The 15,653-nt window shown below is 47.1% G+C and overlaps 1 protein-coding gene across 1 annotated transcript in view; it reads right to left on the reverse strand.

The window, feature by feature from the left end:
• The window catches only part of LOC135053761 (uncharacterized), a 214,805-nt gene that overhangs the window by 92,483 nt on the left and 106,669 nt on the right, over positions 1–15,653 (reverse strand). The window contains exon 2 of the mRNA XM_063957502.1: positions 13,355–13,497. Within this exon, the coding sequence (XP_063813572.1) occupies positions 13,355–13,497 (143 nt within the window). The remainder of the gene's footprint in view (positions 1–13,354; positions 13,498–15,653) is intronic.

Consider the following 15,653-nt stretch of genomic DNA (forward strand, 5'->3'; position numbering starts at 1 on the left):
CCATTACATTGCCCGAGTTCCGGGATATAGACGCACGCCATTACATTGCCAGAGTTCCGGGAAATAAACGCACGCCATTACATCGCCCGAGTTCTGGGATATAGACGCACGCCATTACATTGCCCGAGTTCTAGGATATAGACGCACGCCATTACATTGCCTGAGTTCCGGGATATAGACTCACGCCATTACATTGCCCGAGTTCCGGGAAATAGACGCAAGCCATTACATTGCCTGAGTACTGGGATATAGATGCACGCCATTACATTGCCCGAGTTCCGGGATATAGACGCACGCCATTACATTGCCTGAGTTCCGGGATATAGACGCACGCCATTACATTGCCTGAGTTCCGGGATATAGATGCACGCCATTACATTGCCTGAGTTCCGGGATATAGATGCACGCCATTACATCGCCCGAGTTCCGGGATATAGACGCACGCCATTACATTGCCTGAGTTCCGGGATATAGATGCACGCCATTACATTGCCTGAGTTCCGGGATATAGACTCACGCCATTACATTGTCCGAGTTCCGGGATATACACTCACGCCATTACATTGCCTGAGTTCCGGGAAATAGACGCACGCCATTACATTGCCTGAGTTCCGGGATATAGACCCACGCTATTACATTGCCCGAGTTCTGGGATATAGACGCACGCCATTACATTGCCTGAGTTCCGGGATATAGACTCATGCCATTACATTGCCCGAGTTCCGGGATATAGACGCACGCCATTACATCGCCCGAGTACCGGGATATAGACGCACGCTTGTAATGTCCGATGTGATGCGATCATTTCCCGGTCGGCATTATCAGCTCCCATTACATCCCGTCCAATGTGTTTGTGACACAGTGTCTGTGTCTGTAGGCAGCTCCTTTCGGGATCAGTACGAGATCCCGCCGGACGAGATCCCAGCGGTCGGAATACTGGCACAATTCCGACAGGGGGCGAGCGCAACGCAGCCCCTTACAGGCTTGCTTCCCTCGCCACGCTGCAGGCTTGGCACACTGATTTATTCTACCTCTATGGGTGTCGTGGAATATGTCGGGATTGTGCCGGTCAGGATTCCGGTGTCGGTATTCCGACCGCCGGGATTGCGTCCGGCGGGATCTTGACCGCATCCCCTCCTTCCCTACTAAAAGGGGAGCTCCAGTGTTCTGGGAGGATGTGGATCAATGGATGGACAATGTTATGGCCAACAGCCATTAGGTTGAGAGGTACAAAAAGTCAGCAGATGAATGGTTGACAGGGTAAAAGATCGACATGGCAGTGGTCGACACATCGTTTGTGGGCCAAATCTTGTATGTTGCATGTTATGTTTTTTACCCGTCTACCTAATCCATGTCAACCATATGGCTGTCGGCCAATACCATGTCAATCTATCACCCGGATACCGTTCTGGGACAGTCCTGATCCCTGTCTCCACTTCCGCTGATTACATGTTACTCACACCATGAGCTTTAGTATAAAGAGAGAGTGACCATATATAAATTTATAACGCCATCGGAAGGCGTACAACTCCTGTCCTGCGTAACCAGATGACAATAAAATGTTCTCTACTGTGTTTTGCAGACAATACTTGATGAAAAACTTACAAAAAAAAAATTTAAAAACAGAATCACGTGATAAAATAGAACATAATCATTTACATACCTAACAATAAAGCACAAAATAAAAGGTTGAAATTATGGTGGCCAATCCGGGGATCAGGATCGGCGGGATCCCGGGATTTAGGGCTAAGAACGTCCAGGATGCAATCCCGGGATTGGAAGCTCCAATCCCGCGGATTGAGGGATCGGCGTTGAGCGTCCACAGGACACTCAGACGCTGCCCGGCTTCCTTCTTCCGGCTCCCCAGCGCAGCATGAGAGGTCACGCAGCGCCGTCACATGCCGCTGGGAGCCGCCAGGAGAGAGCGGAGGATGTTCCCCGCCCGCCCCCGGTATATGGTGAGTTATGTGGGCAGGGCGGGGCGAGGGGGCGGCCACATAGTTAAAAGCCAATCTTGGGAATCCCGGGATCGGCCATTTTTCAATCCCGATACCCGGGATTGAAAAAATGGCCGGGATTGGCTTCCCTAGTTGAAATGAAATTGCGACGTGTTTCACTCCATCCAGCCACTTTGAAACGCTTTACTGTAATAGACTGCCCATATACATTGCTGCAATTACCGCTAATGTACAGTATAATGACTGGAATACCGTATGCAGACTAAGGACTGCATGTACTAAGCAGTGATAAGAGTGGAGAAGTGAGCCAGTGGAGAAATTTACCATGGCAACCAATCAGCTGATCCGTACAATTGTATAGTATGCAAATTAGAAATGTTACGTCAATGCTGATTGGTTGCCATGGGCAACTACTCCACTGGCTGACCTCCACTTTTATCACTGCTTAGTACATGTCCCCCTTCATCTGTGCCTGGCTATAAATGTTCTCCCCTGTTGGTATCCGGCACTCAGAGATATCTGCAGTGCTGAACAGTCAGAGACGTTAGGGCATGTCAAGGCTGTAAAGCTTACAATCTAATGTCCCTCTCACACACAGACAGACACTGTGCTGGTAAATTAGGCACCTATAGCACCATGGTGGTACCCGCACTATAATACACGGAGAACAGAGTGTACACAGGGCCTGATTCATTCCTGTCGCGGCTGTGCATTTTTTCGCACAGCAGACGATCAGGTACCGTGGCCCTCATTCCGAGTTAATCGCTCACTAGACGCTTTTAGCAGCAATGCAAACGCTAGGCCGTCGCCCTCTGGGAGTGTATCTTAGCTTAGCAGAAGTGCGACCGAAAGGATCGCAACGCTGATGCCAAAATATTTTCAAGCACTTTCTAAGTAGCTGCAGACCTACTCCTACCTTGCGATCACTTCAGACTATTTAGTTCCCGATTTGACGTCACAAACACGCCCTGCATTCAGCCAGCGACTCCCCCGTTTCCCCCGGCACGCCTGCGTTTTTACCTGACACGCCTGCGTTTTTTAGCACACTCCCGGAAAACGGTCAGTTACCTCCCAGAAACACCCCTTTCCTGTCAATCCCTCACCGATCAGCAGAGCGACTGAAAAGAGTCGCCCGACCTTGTGTGAAACTGCATCGTTTTTTGTGAAAGTACGTCATGCGTGTGCACTGTGGGCCATACGCATGCGCAGAAAAGCCGGTTTTTAGCCTGACTGCTGCGCTGTGAACAACGGCAGCTAGCGATCAACTCGGAATGACCCCCTTACTGTGTATGCCCCACAATGCGCACACGCGTCGGACAACAACAACGGGCATCGCTGGTCAGCGACGGGATGGTGTGAAAAATCTGATCGCACGGGCGTTCGCATGGTGATTGACAGGAAGAAGGCATTTGTAGGTGGTAACTGAGCGTTTATTGGGAGTTTCCAGAAAAACGCAGGCGTTCCAAAGCGCTGTCATGGCGGGTGTATGACGTCATCTCCGGCCCCGATCAGCCTGATGTGATTGCACTGGAGGAGTAAGTCCTGGGCTGCGCACACACTGCACACACTGGATTTTTGCAGCTCGGTGTATACATGCGGTCGCACACTTGCACGGTGAATTTACACTCCCCCTGGAGGCAGCGACTATCAGAACGCAGGACAGCCCAGCAATCAGGTCTGAATCACCCCCACAGTTATCATCCTGGAGAGAAGGTCTGCAAGGCAGCAGCGCCAATCACCGTGCTACCATGCCGCAATGGCTGAGACATAAATAGTATTCTTGGGAAGCAGACCGGTGTTACAGGAGTTTTATGGATTGTTGGGGAAAAGCGTGAAAACTCATTGTATGTATTGCAGTGATTAATAAGTAAATAGTTGTGGCTTTGTGTTACTTGAACTCGCTCTGACTTGCAATACCACATATTAGCCGCGCCGGGCCGTACGACGTGTTGCTGATTGCTCCAGCAGCAATAAATCTAGGTGCTATGTTTACAAGCGGAGTGAGACAAATAAGAAAGCGTTTCAGGCTAGTTGGGTTATTGGCTGAGCTCTCAGAGCCGTTCACAGCTCCAGTCTGAGTCTACAGGCAGACAAGTGCGTCTCTCCGGGCTGATGCGCCCTTCGTAACGCTGTGCTACCGGTCAGGAGGACTGGAGCTTGGCTGTCACCGCCTGAGGCCCCGGCATGCGGAGTAGCGCTGTCCCTGAGGTTACGTGTGCGACGTGCGGTCAGTGTCTCTCTCATTTCCTGCTCCTCCGTGTACAGCGCGGGGTTAATAATAGGATGGGTCATAGTCCAGGCCCCTCTCGCAGTGTAGGCCACAGATCTATCCATGGGACTGGCATGAGTGAGCACTGCACTGGGGGGGGGGGGGGCGAAGTGTGCCTCGTGTGACATCACTGCGGGTATCTAGTACAGGGCCCATGCAGATTCCTGTGACTCTGCTTTGTAAGTAGGCGTACCATTGATGTGAGAGGTGAACGTCGGCTAGGAAGGTGCGTGAGGGCCGACCGTCAAAACGGCCCTGGGAGCTACCAGACGTGTGTCTAAAATGACAGTTCAGCGAATGTCTAGCTGCTGCCCGTGCTGCACACGGTGGTTACTCTGGAAATTAGCTGGTGCTCGTAATAATGTGACTCCACCGTGCACAAAGAGTCAGCCCCGCCAGTGGCAAACGCAGGATTTGCATGGGGGGTTTCCAGAACTGGGTGGAGTCAATCACGGGGGTGGGGACTGAGGTGACCCAGTATATGCTGGGTCCGTAAAACTAGTGTGTCTGTGTGTGTATATATATATATATATATATATATATATACACATATCTACACATATATATATATATATATATATACACATATATATATATATATATTATATACACATATACATAGCATATTAAACATGCATACACACATATATATATATATATATATATATATATCCAAGAAGAGTACAGGCACTCACCACTTCCTTGATGATAATGAATTTATTATACCTCACAGGTGTATCTCACATAGTGATGAACAACAGCATGTCAGCAAAAATGTCGACGTTTCGGCTCCATCCGAGCCTTTGTCAAGACAGACAAAATCACATCAGGCTGCTGGGTGTTAACCTGATGTGATTTTGTCTGTCTTGACAAAGGCTCGGATGGAACCGAAACGTCGACATTTTTGCTGACATGCTGTCGTTCATCTCTATGTGAGATACACCTGTGAGGTATAATAAATTCATTATCATCAAGGAAGTGGTGAGTGCCTGTACTCTTCTTGGATATATTTTGGACTATTTGAGAGCCCTTTATGGAGCACAGCCCATGATGTCATTTGCAGCAGTGAGTGTGGATTCATTGGATATATATATACACACACAGTACACGTATATATACACATGTATATATATTAGAGATGAGCGCCGGAAATTTTTCGGGTTTTGTGTTTTGGTTTTGGGTTCAGTTCCGCGGCCGTGTTTTGGGTTCGACCGCGTTTTGGCAAAACCTCACCGAATTTTTTTTGTCGGATTCGGGTGTGTTTTGGATTCGGGTGTTTTTTGCCAAAAAACCTAAAAAACAGCTTAAATCATAGAATTTGGCGGTCATTTTGATCCCAAAGTATTATTAACCTCAAAAACCATAATTTCCACTCATTTTCAGTCTATTCTGAATACCTCACACCTCACAATATTATTTTTAGTCCTAAAATTTGCACCGAGGTCGCTGTGTGAGTAAGATAAGCGACCCTAGTGGCCGACACAAACACCGGGCCCATCTAGGAGTGGCACTGCAGTGTCACGCAGGATGGCCCTTCCAAAAAACCCTCCCCAAACAGCACATGACGCAAAGAAAAAAAGAGGCGCAATGAGGTAGCTGTGTGAGTAAGATTAGCGACCCTAGTGGCCGACACAAACACCGGGCCCATCTAGGAGTGGCACTGCAGTGTCACGCAGGATGTCCCTTCCAAAAAACCCTCCCCAAACAGCACATGACGCAAAGAAAAAAAGAGGCGCAATGAGGTAGCTGTGTGAGTAAGATAAGCGACCCTAGTGGCCGACACAAACACCGGGCCCATCTAGGAGTGGCACTGCAGTGTCACGCAGGATGTCCCTTCCAAAAAACCCTCCCCAAACAGCACATGACGCAAAGAAAAAAAGAGGCGCAATGAGGTAGCTGACTGTGTGAGTAAGATAAGCGACCCTAGTGGCCGACACAAACACCGGGCCCATCTAGGAGTGGCACTGCAGTGTCACGCAGGATGTCCCTTCCAAAAAACCCTCCCCAAACAGCACATGACGCAAAGAAAAAAAGAGGCGCAATGAGGTAGCTGACTGTGTGAGTAAGATAAGCGACCCTAGTGGCCGACACAAACACCGGGCCCATCTAGGAGTGGCACTGCAGTGTCACGCAGGATGTCCCTTCCAAAAAACCCTCCCCAAACAGCACATGACGCAAAGAAAAAGAAAAGAAAAAAGAGGTGCAAGATGGAATTGTCCTTGGGCCCTCCCACCCACCCTTATGTTGTATAAACAGGACATGCACACTTTAACCAACCCATCATTTCAGTGACAGGGTCTGCCACACGACTGTGACTGATATGACGGGTTGGTTTGGACCCCCACCAAAAAAGAAGCAATTAATCTCTCCTTGCACAAACTGGCTCTACAGAGGCAAGATGTCCACCTCATCATCATCCTCCGATATATCACCGTGTACATCCCCCTCCTCACAGATTATCAATTCGTCCCCACTGGAATCCACCATCTCAGCTCCCTGTGTACTTTGTGGAGGCAATTGCTGCTGGTCAATGTCTCCACGGAGGAATTGATTATAATTCATTTTAATGAACATCATCTTCTCCACATTTTCTGGATGTAACCTCGTACGCCGATTGCTGACAAGGTGAGCGGCGGCACTAAACACTCTTTCGGAGTACACACTTGTGGGAGGGCAACTTAGGTAGAATAAAGCCAGTTTGTGCAAGGGCCTCCAAATTGCCTCTTTTTCCTGCCAGTATAAGTACGGACTGTGTGACGTGCCTACTTGGATGCGGTCACTCATATAATCCTCCACCATTCTTTCAATGGTGAGAGAATCATATGCAGTGACAGTAGACGACATGTCCGTAATCGTTGTCAGGTCCTTCAGTCCGGACCAGATGTCAGCATCAGCAGTCGCTCCAGACTGCCCTGCATCACCGCCAGCGGGTGGGCTCGGAATTCTGAGCCTTTTCCTCGCACCCCCAGTTGCGGGAGAATGTGAAGGAGGAGATGTTGTTGACAGGTCGCGTTCCGCTTGACTTGACAATTTACTCACCAGCAGGTGTTTGAACCCCAGCAGACTTGTGTCTGCCGGAAAGAGAGATCCAAGGTAGGCTTTAAATCTAGGATCGAGCACGGTGGCCAAAATGTAGTGCTCTGATTTCAACAGATTGACCACCCGTGAATCCTTGTTAAGCGAATTAAGGGCTCCATCCACAAGTCCCACATGCCTAGCGGAATCGCTCCGTGTTAGCTCCTCCTTCAATGTCTCCAGCTTCTTCTGCAAAAGCCTGATGAGGGGAATGACCTGACTCAGGCTGGCAGTGTCTGAACTGACTTCACGTGTGGCAAGTTCAAAGGGCATCAGAACCTTGCACAACGTTGAAATCATTCTCCACTGCGCTTGAGACAGGTGCATCCCACCTCCTATATCGTGCTCAATTGTATAGGCTTGAATGGCCTTTTGCTGCTCCTCCAACCTCTGAAGCATATACAGGGTTGAATTCCACCTCGTTACCACTTCTTGCTTCAGATGATGGCAGGGCAGGTTCAGTAGTTTTTGGTGGTGCTCCAGTTTTCTGTACGTGGTGCCTGTACGCCGAAAGTGTCCCGCAATTCTTCTGGCCACCGACAGCATCTCTTGCACGCCCCTGTCGTTTTTTAAAAAATTCTGCACCACCAAATTCAAGGTATGTGCAAAACATGGGACGTGCTGGAATTGGCCCAGATTTAATGCACACACAATATTGCTGGCGTTGTCCGATGCCACAAATCCACAGGAGAGTCCAATTGGGGTAAGCCATTCCGCGATGATCTTCCTCAGTTGCCGTAAGAGGTTTTCAGCTGTGTGCGTATTCTGGAAACCGGTGATACAAAGCGTAGCCTGCCTAGGAAAGAGTTGGCGTTTGCGAGATGCTGCTACTGGTGCCGCCGCTGCTGTTCTTGCGGCGGGAGTCCATACATCTACCCAGTGGGCTGTCACAGTCATATAGTCCTGACCCTGCCCTGCTCCACTTGTCCACATGTCCGTGGTTAAGTGGACATTGGGTACAGCTGCATTTTTTAGGACACTGGTGACTCTTTTTCTGAGGTCTGTGTACATTTTCGGTATCGCCTGCCTAGAGAAATGGAACCTAGATGGTATTTGGTACCGGGGACACAGTACCTCCAACAAGTCTCTAGTTGGCTCTGCAGTAATGATGGATACCGGAACCACGTTTCTCACCACCCAGGATGTCAAGGCCTCAGTTATCCGCTTTGCAGTAGGATGACTGCTGTGATATTTCATCTTCCTCGCAAAGGACTGTTGGACAGTCAATTGCTTGGTGGAAGTAGTAAAAGTGGTCTTACGACTTCCCCTCTGGGATGACCATCGACTCCCAGCAGCAACAACAGCAGCGCCAGCAGCAGTAGGCGTTACACGCAAGGATGCATCGGAGGAATCCCAGGCAGGAGAGGACTCGTCAGAATTGCCAGTGACATGGCCTGCAGGACTATTGGCATTCCTGGGGAAGGAGGAAATTGACACTGAGGGAGTTGGTGGGGTGGTTTGCGTGAGCTTGGTTACAAGAGGAAGGGATTTACTGGTCAGTGGACTGCTTCCGCTGTCGGCCCAAGTTTTTGAACTTGTCACTGACTTATTATGAATGCGCTGCAGGTGACGTATAAGGGAGGATGTTCCGAGGTGGTTAACGTCCTTACCCCTACTTATTACAGCTTGACAAAGGGAACACGCGGCTTGACACCTGTTGTCCGCATTTCTGGTGAAATACTTCCACACCGAAGAGCTGATTTTTTTGGTATTTTCACCAGGCATGTCAACGGCCATATTCCTACCACGGACAACAGGTATCTCCCCGGGTGCCTGACTTAAACAAACCACCTCACCATCAGAATCCTCCTGGTCAATTTCCTCCCCAGCGCCAGCAACACCCATATCCTCCTCATCCTGGTGTACTTCAACACTGACATCTTCAATCTGACTATCAGGAACTGGACTGCGGGTGCTCCTTCCATCACTTGCAGGGGGCGTGCAAATGGTGGAAGGCGCATGCTCTTCACGTCCAGTGTTGGGAAGGTCAGGCATCGCAACCGACACAATTGGAGTCGGACTCTCCTTGTGGATTTGGGATTTCGAAGAACGCACAGTTCTTTGCGGTGCTACTGCTTTTGCCAGCTTTAGTCTTTTCATTTTTCTAGCGAGAGGCTGAGTGCTTCCATCCTCATGTGAAGCTGAACCACTAGCCATGAACATAGGCCAGGGCCTCAGCCGTTCCTTGCCACTCCGTGTGGTAAATGGCATATTGGCAAGTTTACGCTTCTCCTCCGACAATTTTATTTTAGGTTTTGGAGTCCTTTTTTTACTGATATTTGGTGTTTTGGATTTGACATGCTCTGTACTATGACATTGGGCATCGGCCTTGGCAGACGACGTTGCTGGCATTTCATCGTCTCGGCCATGACTAGTGGCAGCAGCTTCAGCACGAGGTGGAAGTGGATCTTGATCTTTCCCTAATTTTGGAACCTCAACATTTTTGTTCTCCATATTTTAATAGGCACAACTAAAAGGCACCTCAGGTAAACAATGGAGATGGATGGATTGGATACTAGTATACAATTATGGACGGACTGCCGAGTGCCGACACAGAGGTAGCCACAGCCGTGAACTACCGCACTGTACTGTGTCTGCTGCTAATATAGACTGGTTGATAAAGAGATAGTATACTCGTAACTAGTATGTATGTATAAAGAAAGAAAAAAAAACCACGGTTAGGTGGTATATACAATTATGGACGGGCTGCCGAGTGCCGACACAGAGGTAGCCACAGCCGTGAACTACCGCACTGTACTGTGTCTGCTGCTAATATATAGACTGGTTGATAAAGAGATAGTATACTCGTACCTAGTATGTATGTATAAAGAAAGAAAAAAAAACCACGGTTAGGTGGTATATACAATTATGGACGGGCTGCCGAGTGCCGACACAGAGGTAGCCACAGCCGTGAACTACCGCACTGTACTGTGTCTGCTGCTAATATATAGACTGGTTGATAAAGAGATAGTATACTCGTAACTAGTATGTATGTATAAAGAAAGAAAAAAAAACCACAGTTAGGTGGTATATACAATTATGGACGGGCTGCCGAGTGCCGACACAGAGGTAGCCACAGCCGTGAACTACCGCACTGTACTGTGTCTGCTGCTAATATAGACTGGTTGATAAAGAGATAGTATACTCGTAACTAGTATGACTATAAAGAAAGAAAAAAAAACCACGGTTAGGTGGTATATACAATTATGGACGGGCTGCCGAGTGCCGACACAGAGGTAGCCACAGCCGTGAACTACCGCACTGTACTGTGTCTGCTGCTAATATAGACTGGTTGATAAAGAGAAGATGTCTATGTAACTATGTATGTATAAAGAAGAATGAAAAAAATCCACGGTTAGGTGGTATACAATTATGGACGGACTGCCTGCCGAGTGCAGACACAGAGGTAGCCACAGCCGTGAACTACCGTACTGTACTGTGTCTGCAGCTAATATAGACTGGTTGATAAAGAGAAGATGTCTATGTAACTATGTATGTATAAAGAAGAATGAAAAAAATCCACGGTTAGGTGGTATACAATTATGGACGGACTGCCTGCCGAGTGCAGACACAGAGGTAGCCACAGCCGTGAACTACCGTACTGTACTGTGTCTGCAGCTAATATAGACTGGTTGATAAAGAGAAGATGTCTATGTAACTATGTATGTATAAAGAAGAATGAAAAAAACCCACGGTTAGGTGGTATACAATTATGGACGGACTGCCTGCCGAGTGCAGACACAGAGGTAGCCACAGCCGTGAACTACCGTACTGTACTGTGTCTGCAGCTAATATAGACTGGTTGATAAAGAGAAGATGTCTATGTAACTATGTATGTATAAAGAAGAATGAAAAAAATCCACGGTTAGGTGGTATTACAATTATGGACGGACTGCCTGCCGAGTGCAGAGACACAGAGGTAGCCACAGCCGTGAACTACCGTACTGTGTCTGCTGCGACTGGATGATAAATGATATAAAAAATATATATATATCACTACTGCAGCCGGACAGGTATATATTATATATTATATAATGACGGACCTGCTGGACACTGTCTGTCAGCAGAATGAGTTTTATTTTTATAGAATAAAAAAAAAAAAACACACAAGTGAAGTCACACGACGAGTGTTTAACTTTTTCAGGCAATCACAATATAAGTATACTACTAACTATACTGGTGGTCAGTGTGGTCAGGTCACTGGTCAGTCACACTGGCAGTGGCACTCCTGCAGCAAAAGTGTGCACTGTTTAATTTTAATATAATATGTACTCCTGGCTCCTGCTATAACCTATAACTGGCACTGCAGTAGTGCTCCCCAGTCTCCCCCACAATTATAAGCTGTGTGAGCTGAGCAGTCAGACAGATATATAATATATATAGATGATGCAGCACACTGGCCTGAGCCTGAGCAGTGCACTGCACAGTGCACACAGATATGGTATGTGACTGACTGAGTCACTGTGTGTATCGCTTTTTTCAGGCAGAGAACGGATATATTAAATAAACTGCACTGTGTGTCTGGTGGTCACTCACTATATAATATATTATGTACTCCTGGCTCCTGCTATAACCTATAACTGGCACTGCAGTAGTGCTCCCCAGTCTCCCCCACAATTATAAGCTGTGTGAGCTGAGCAGTCAGACAGATATATATAATATTATATATAGATAATAGATGATGCAGCACACTGGCCTGAGCCTGAGCAGTGCACACAGATATGGTATGTGACTGACTGAGTCACTGTGTGTATCGCTTTTTTCAGGCAGAGAACGGATATATTAAATAAACTGCACTGTGTGTCTGGTGGTCACTCACTATATAATATATTATGTACTCCTGGCTCCTGCTATAACCTATAACTGGCACTGCAGTAGTGCTCCCCAGTCTCCCCCACAATTATAAGCTGTGTGAGCTGAGCAGTCAGACAGATATATATAATATTATATATAGATAATAGATGATGCAGCACACTGGCCTGAGCCTGAGCAGTGCACACAGATATGGTATGTGACTGAGTCACTGTGTGCTGTGTATCGCTTTTTTCAGGCAGAGAACGGATTATAAAGTAAACTGCACTGTCCTCACTAGTAAACTCTCTCCACTCAGTCTCTACACTTCTACAGTAACAGTACTCCTCCTAGTCAGCTCCAGTAAATCTCTCTCAGTCTCTTATAATCTAAATGGAGAGGACGCCAGCCACGTCCTCTCCCTATCAATCTCAATGCACGTGTGAAAATGGCGGCGACGCGCGGCTCCTTATATAGAATCCGAGTCTCGCGAGAATCCGACAGCGTCATGATGACGTTCGGGCGCGCTCGGGTTAACCGAGCAAGGCGGGAAGATCCGAGTCGCTCGGACCCGTGAAAAAAAACATGAAGTTCTGGCGGGTTCGGATTCAGAGAAACCGAACCCGCTCATCTCTAATATATATCATATGTGTGTGTGTTTAATTTATATGTTTGTATGTATATACATGTGTATATATATGCATGCACATGGATATATACTGTATGTACTATAATTAATATTTTTTATTTTTTTTTTAGGTGGAGGGGGGTTTCTGGGTGCTCGGAAACCCCCCCTGGGTGCGCCACTGGGCCCCCATCCCTTCTGTAAAAGGCACATGTAAGTCAGTATCTGCTCCTGTCCTCTAGGGGGCATACAGCTCCACTTACCAGAGATAAGCGGCACATTGCTGAATAGCTGAGCCCCCTCCCTGGTACCCAGGTTATTATAATAAATGATTTATATGGCTTGTAAACCCTCTACGCCTTTCTGCTGGCAGTTTTGGCATTCAGCCTCCAAACGTCTGGATAATACTGTATATCCGGTGGTTCCGCTTGCTGTGATTTTCGATGAGTAAGAACTCGCAGACAAGATCACAATTGTTACCCATTTCCCGGCCCTATGACAAAGCACAGGGATTCTACGGAGACCATGCCCCAGACAAAGTTATAGAATTTGCAGATTAACAGCCATTTAATTATCATATTTCTCATACGTCAATACATCGGCTCCGGAGCGCATCTGGGCCAAATTCTCACTGACCATAACAAAAACATTTCCAGAAATGTGGGCTTCTGTAAACAGATGTCATATTTCCGTGTACAAGGCAGAAATCTTCTCTTTGGCACCGCTGCAAAGCTGTGGTCTTCAACTGGCGAGGAGGCTGCGCCAAATGAAAAGTCCATCTACCAAGATAATCAGGGGAAATGGGACAAGAATTTGTTTTATTTATCAGAAAAACAAAAGTTTGAGAGAAGCATTTGGCTGCAGAGATGTGAGGACTCAGGTCGGACATTGATCAGAAGTGACGCAACAAAGGCTGCAACGTTTGAAATATCTGCATTCAGCAGGAAATCACAACTTTTGTTGGCAAATTCAATTAAAACAAAATAATAGACAAGCGGAGATCTGCAAATAACTGACTCCTATTTAGTAGAACAGAGTTCCGGGAATTGCCGGTTAGGTGCAAATATTTTACCCACTAGGCTTTGAGGTTTTAAGAGAGAATTTCCCCCTTCACACAGACTGTCTCGCCCTTGTCGGAGCTCATTGATCTCAGCGTGGGACGTGCTATAGAGACAGCCCAATAGAATAATTGCCATTTTCCTCCAAAGTTACTAGGAATAGGAGATTGTATAGATGTGGATTCAGTATGAGACATGTTCTCAGAGACACCAGGAGATGCTGCCGTTGGGGTTTTCTGGGCCCCTTACATTGCACCAACGGAACGTTCACAAAGCTTTATGAAACTCAGAATTAGTTGCAGCATTAACATTGTATGTATGTATTGCATGGCTATTTAACACAAATATATTTTCTGTGTTCCTCTCAAACATCAGTGGGCCTGTTTACCTGATATCGGGTGATCGGCCCAACCATGTATACTGTAGGTGTGTATGCAGGTCCAATGCAGGAGCGTTAGCTGATAAACGGCTTATAACGCTCCAGCAATGTTCAGGATCAGGAGGTTGCATCTCGTGCTGTTTAATATTTATCTGCCCAACGTCATGATCCCATAGAAGCCCGTACACAGTGAGCTCACAGGGGACAAGCTGGGGACGCAGGACTTGGCTGATCTGGAGCACGATCAGATAGCAAAGGTACGTACCAGTGTCCTTACACAGCATTTATCCCCAGAGAAATCTATATATCTTATGGCAGGTGTTACCCGTTACGTCCTACAGAGACGCTGCTGCCATTGGGGGTTTGGGAGAGTCATTGTAGTCACAGGAGAAAAAGTAAAATGCATATCGGGAAATAATCCCATTCAGTAAATTCTTTTAATTGTATTGTGCATTTAGTTTCTCTCTTACAAATCTATATATAAGATATTTGGACAATGTTCAGTTTTTTAATACAATTGGCCTGAGCCTGAGTACCTGGTTCTGCATCGTGGTACCTCATATAGAGACCTATGTATTAACATTATTTTTACAAAAAAAAATTGAAAAAGGGAGTTTTCTGTTTTCACACACTTTTCAGATTATTTTAGTATCACTAAAATGTATTAAGGGCATTTTAAGCAGTTTTCTTGAAAAACTGCTCCAAACCCTTTAATTGTAATTTTTTTAGTAACCCATATCACATTAAACTCTCCACGGCTGATGCACTCACACTCCATGCACACCCACTTATCTAAAGAAATAAATACACGGACCACTGTAATTTCGGTGAAATGGGGTCAGCTTTTTATTGAAAGCGTTTAAACTAACTATTTAAGTTTAAGCTAACTAAAGTATGGTGTCAGAATAAGAACGGCCTAGCGTAAGCAAACACTTAACATTAACTGTAAGAACCAGGGCCAACTGCCCAACAGGCAAGGAAGAGCCAACTGCCACCTTCCTGGCCCATCTGACTCGCCAAGGCAGAGCCAACCGCCCAAGCCTTGCGGGGACAACACCACAAACCGATGAGGCCATCTGCCCACATCAGCATCAACTTGAGGCAGCAGTTTAGCCATGTAGAAGAAGAAGGAGGGCCCAACTGGTTCGGTGATGCCCTCCAGTCCGCCACTGTCCATGCCCAGACTCCTCCCTGATTGAACTGACCCCCACGGAAAAATGTACCTATCCTATCAAGAATTACACATAAGCCGTTCTGAGACCGGCCAACTCAAAGGTTTAACCTAAAAACCTTCGCCACCACCATACTCTAAATCCCTACCCTACCCAGCCCTAAACCAACTGAGTATCCCTAAAAATGTCATCCACAAACCTATACATACCCTCATCCGAGAGATGCACAACATCACCCCGGAACAGAGCGTGATCTCTATAAGATATGCTCGGGTGTGAAATGGAACGTTCACCAGAAGCCACCACAGCACGGCCCACAACCGCGT

This window comes from Pseudophryne corroboree, chromosome 1, assembly GCF_028390025.1.
Source record: "Pseudophryne corroboree isolate aPseCor3 chromosome 1, aPseCor3.hap2, whole genome shotgun sequence".
In the NCBI taxonomy this organism is placed as follows: Eukaryota; Metazoa; Chordata; class Amphibia; order Anura; family Myobatrachidae; genus Pseudophryne; species Pseudophryne corroboree.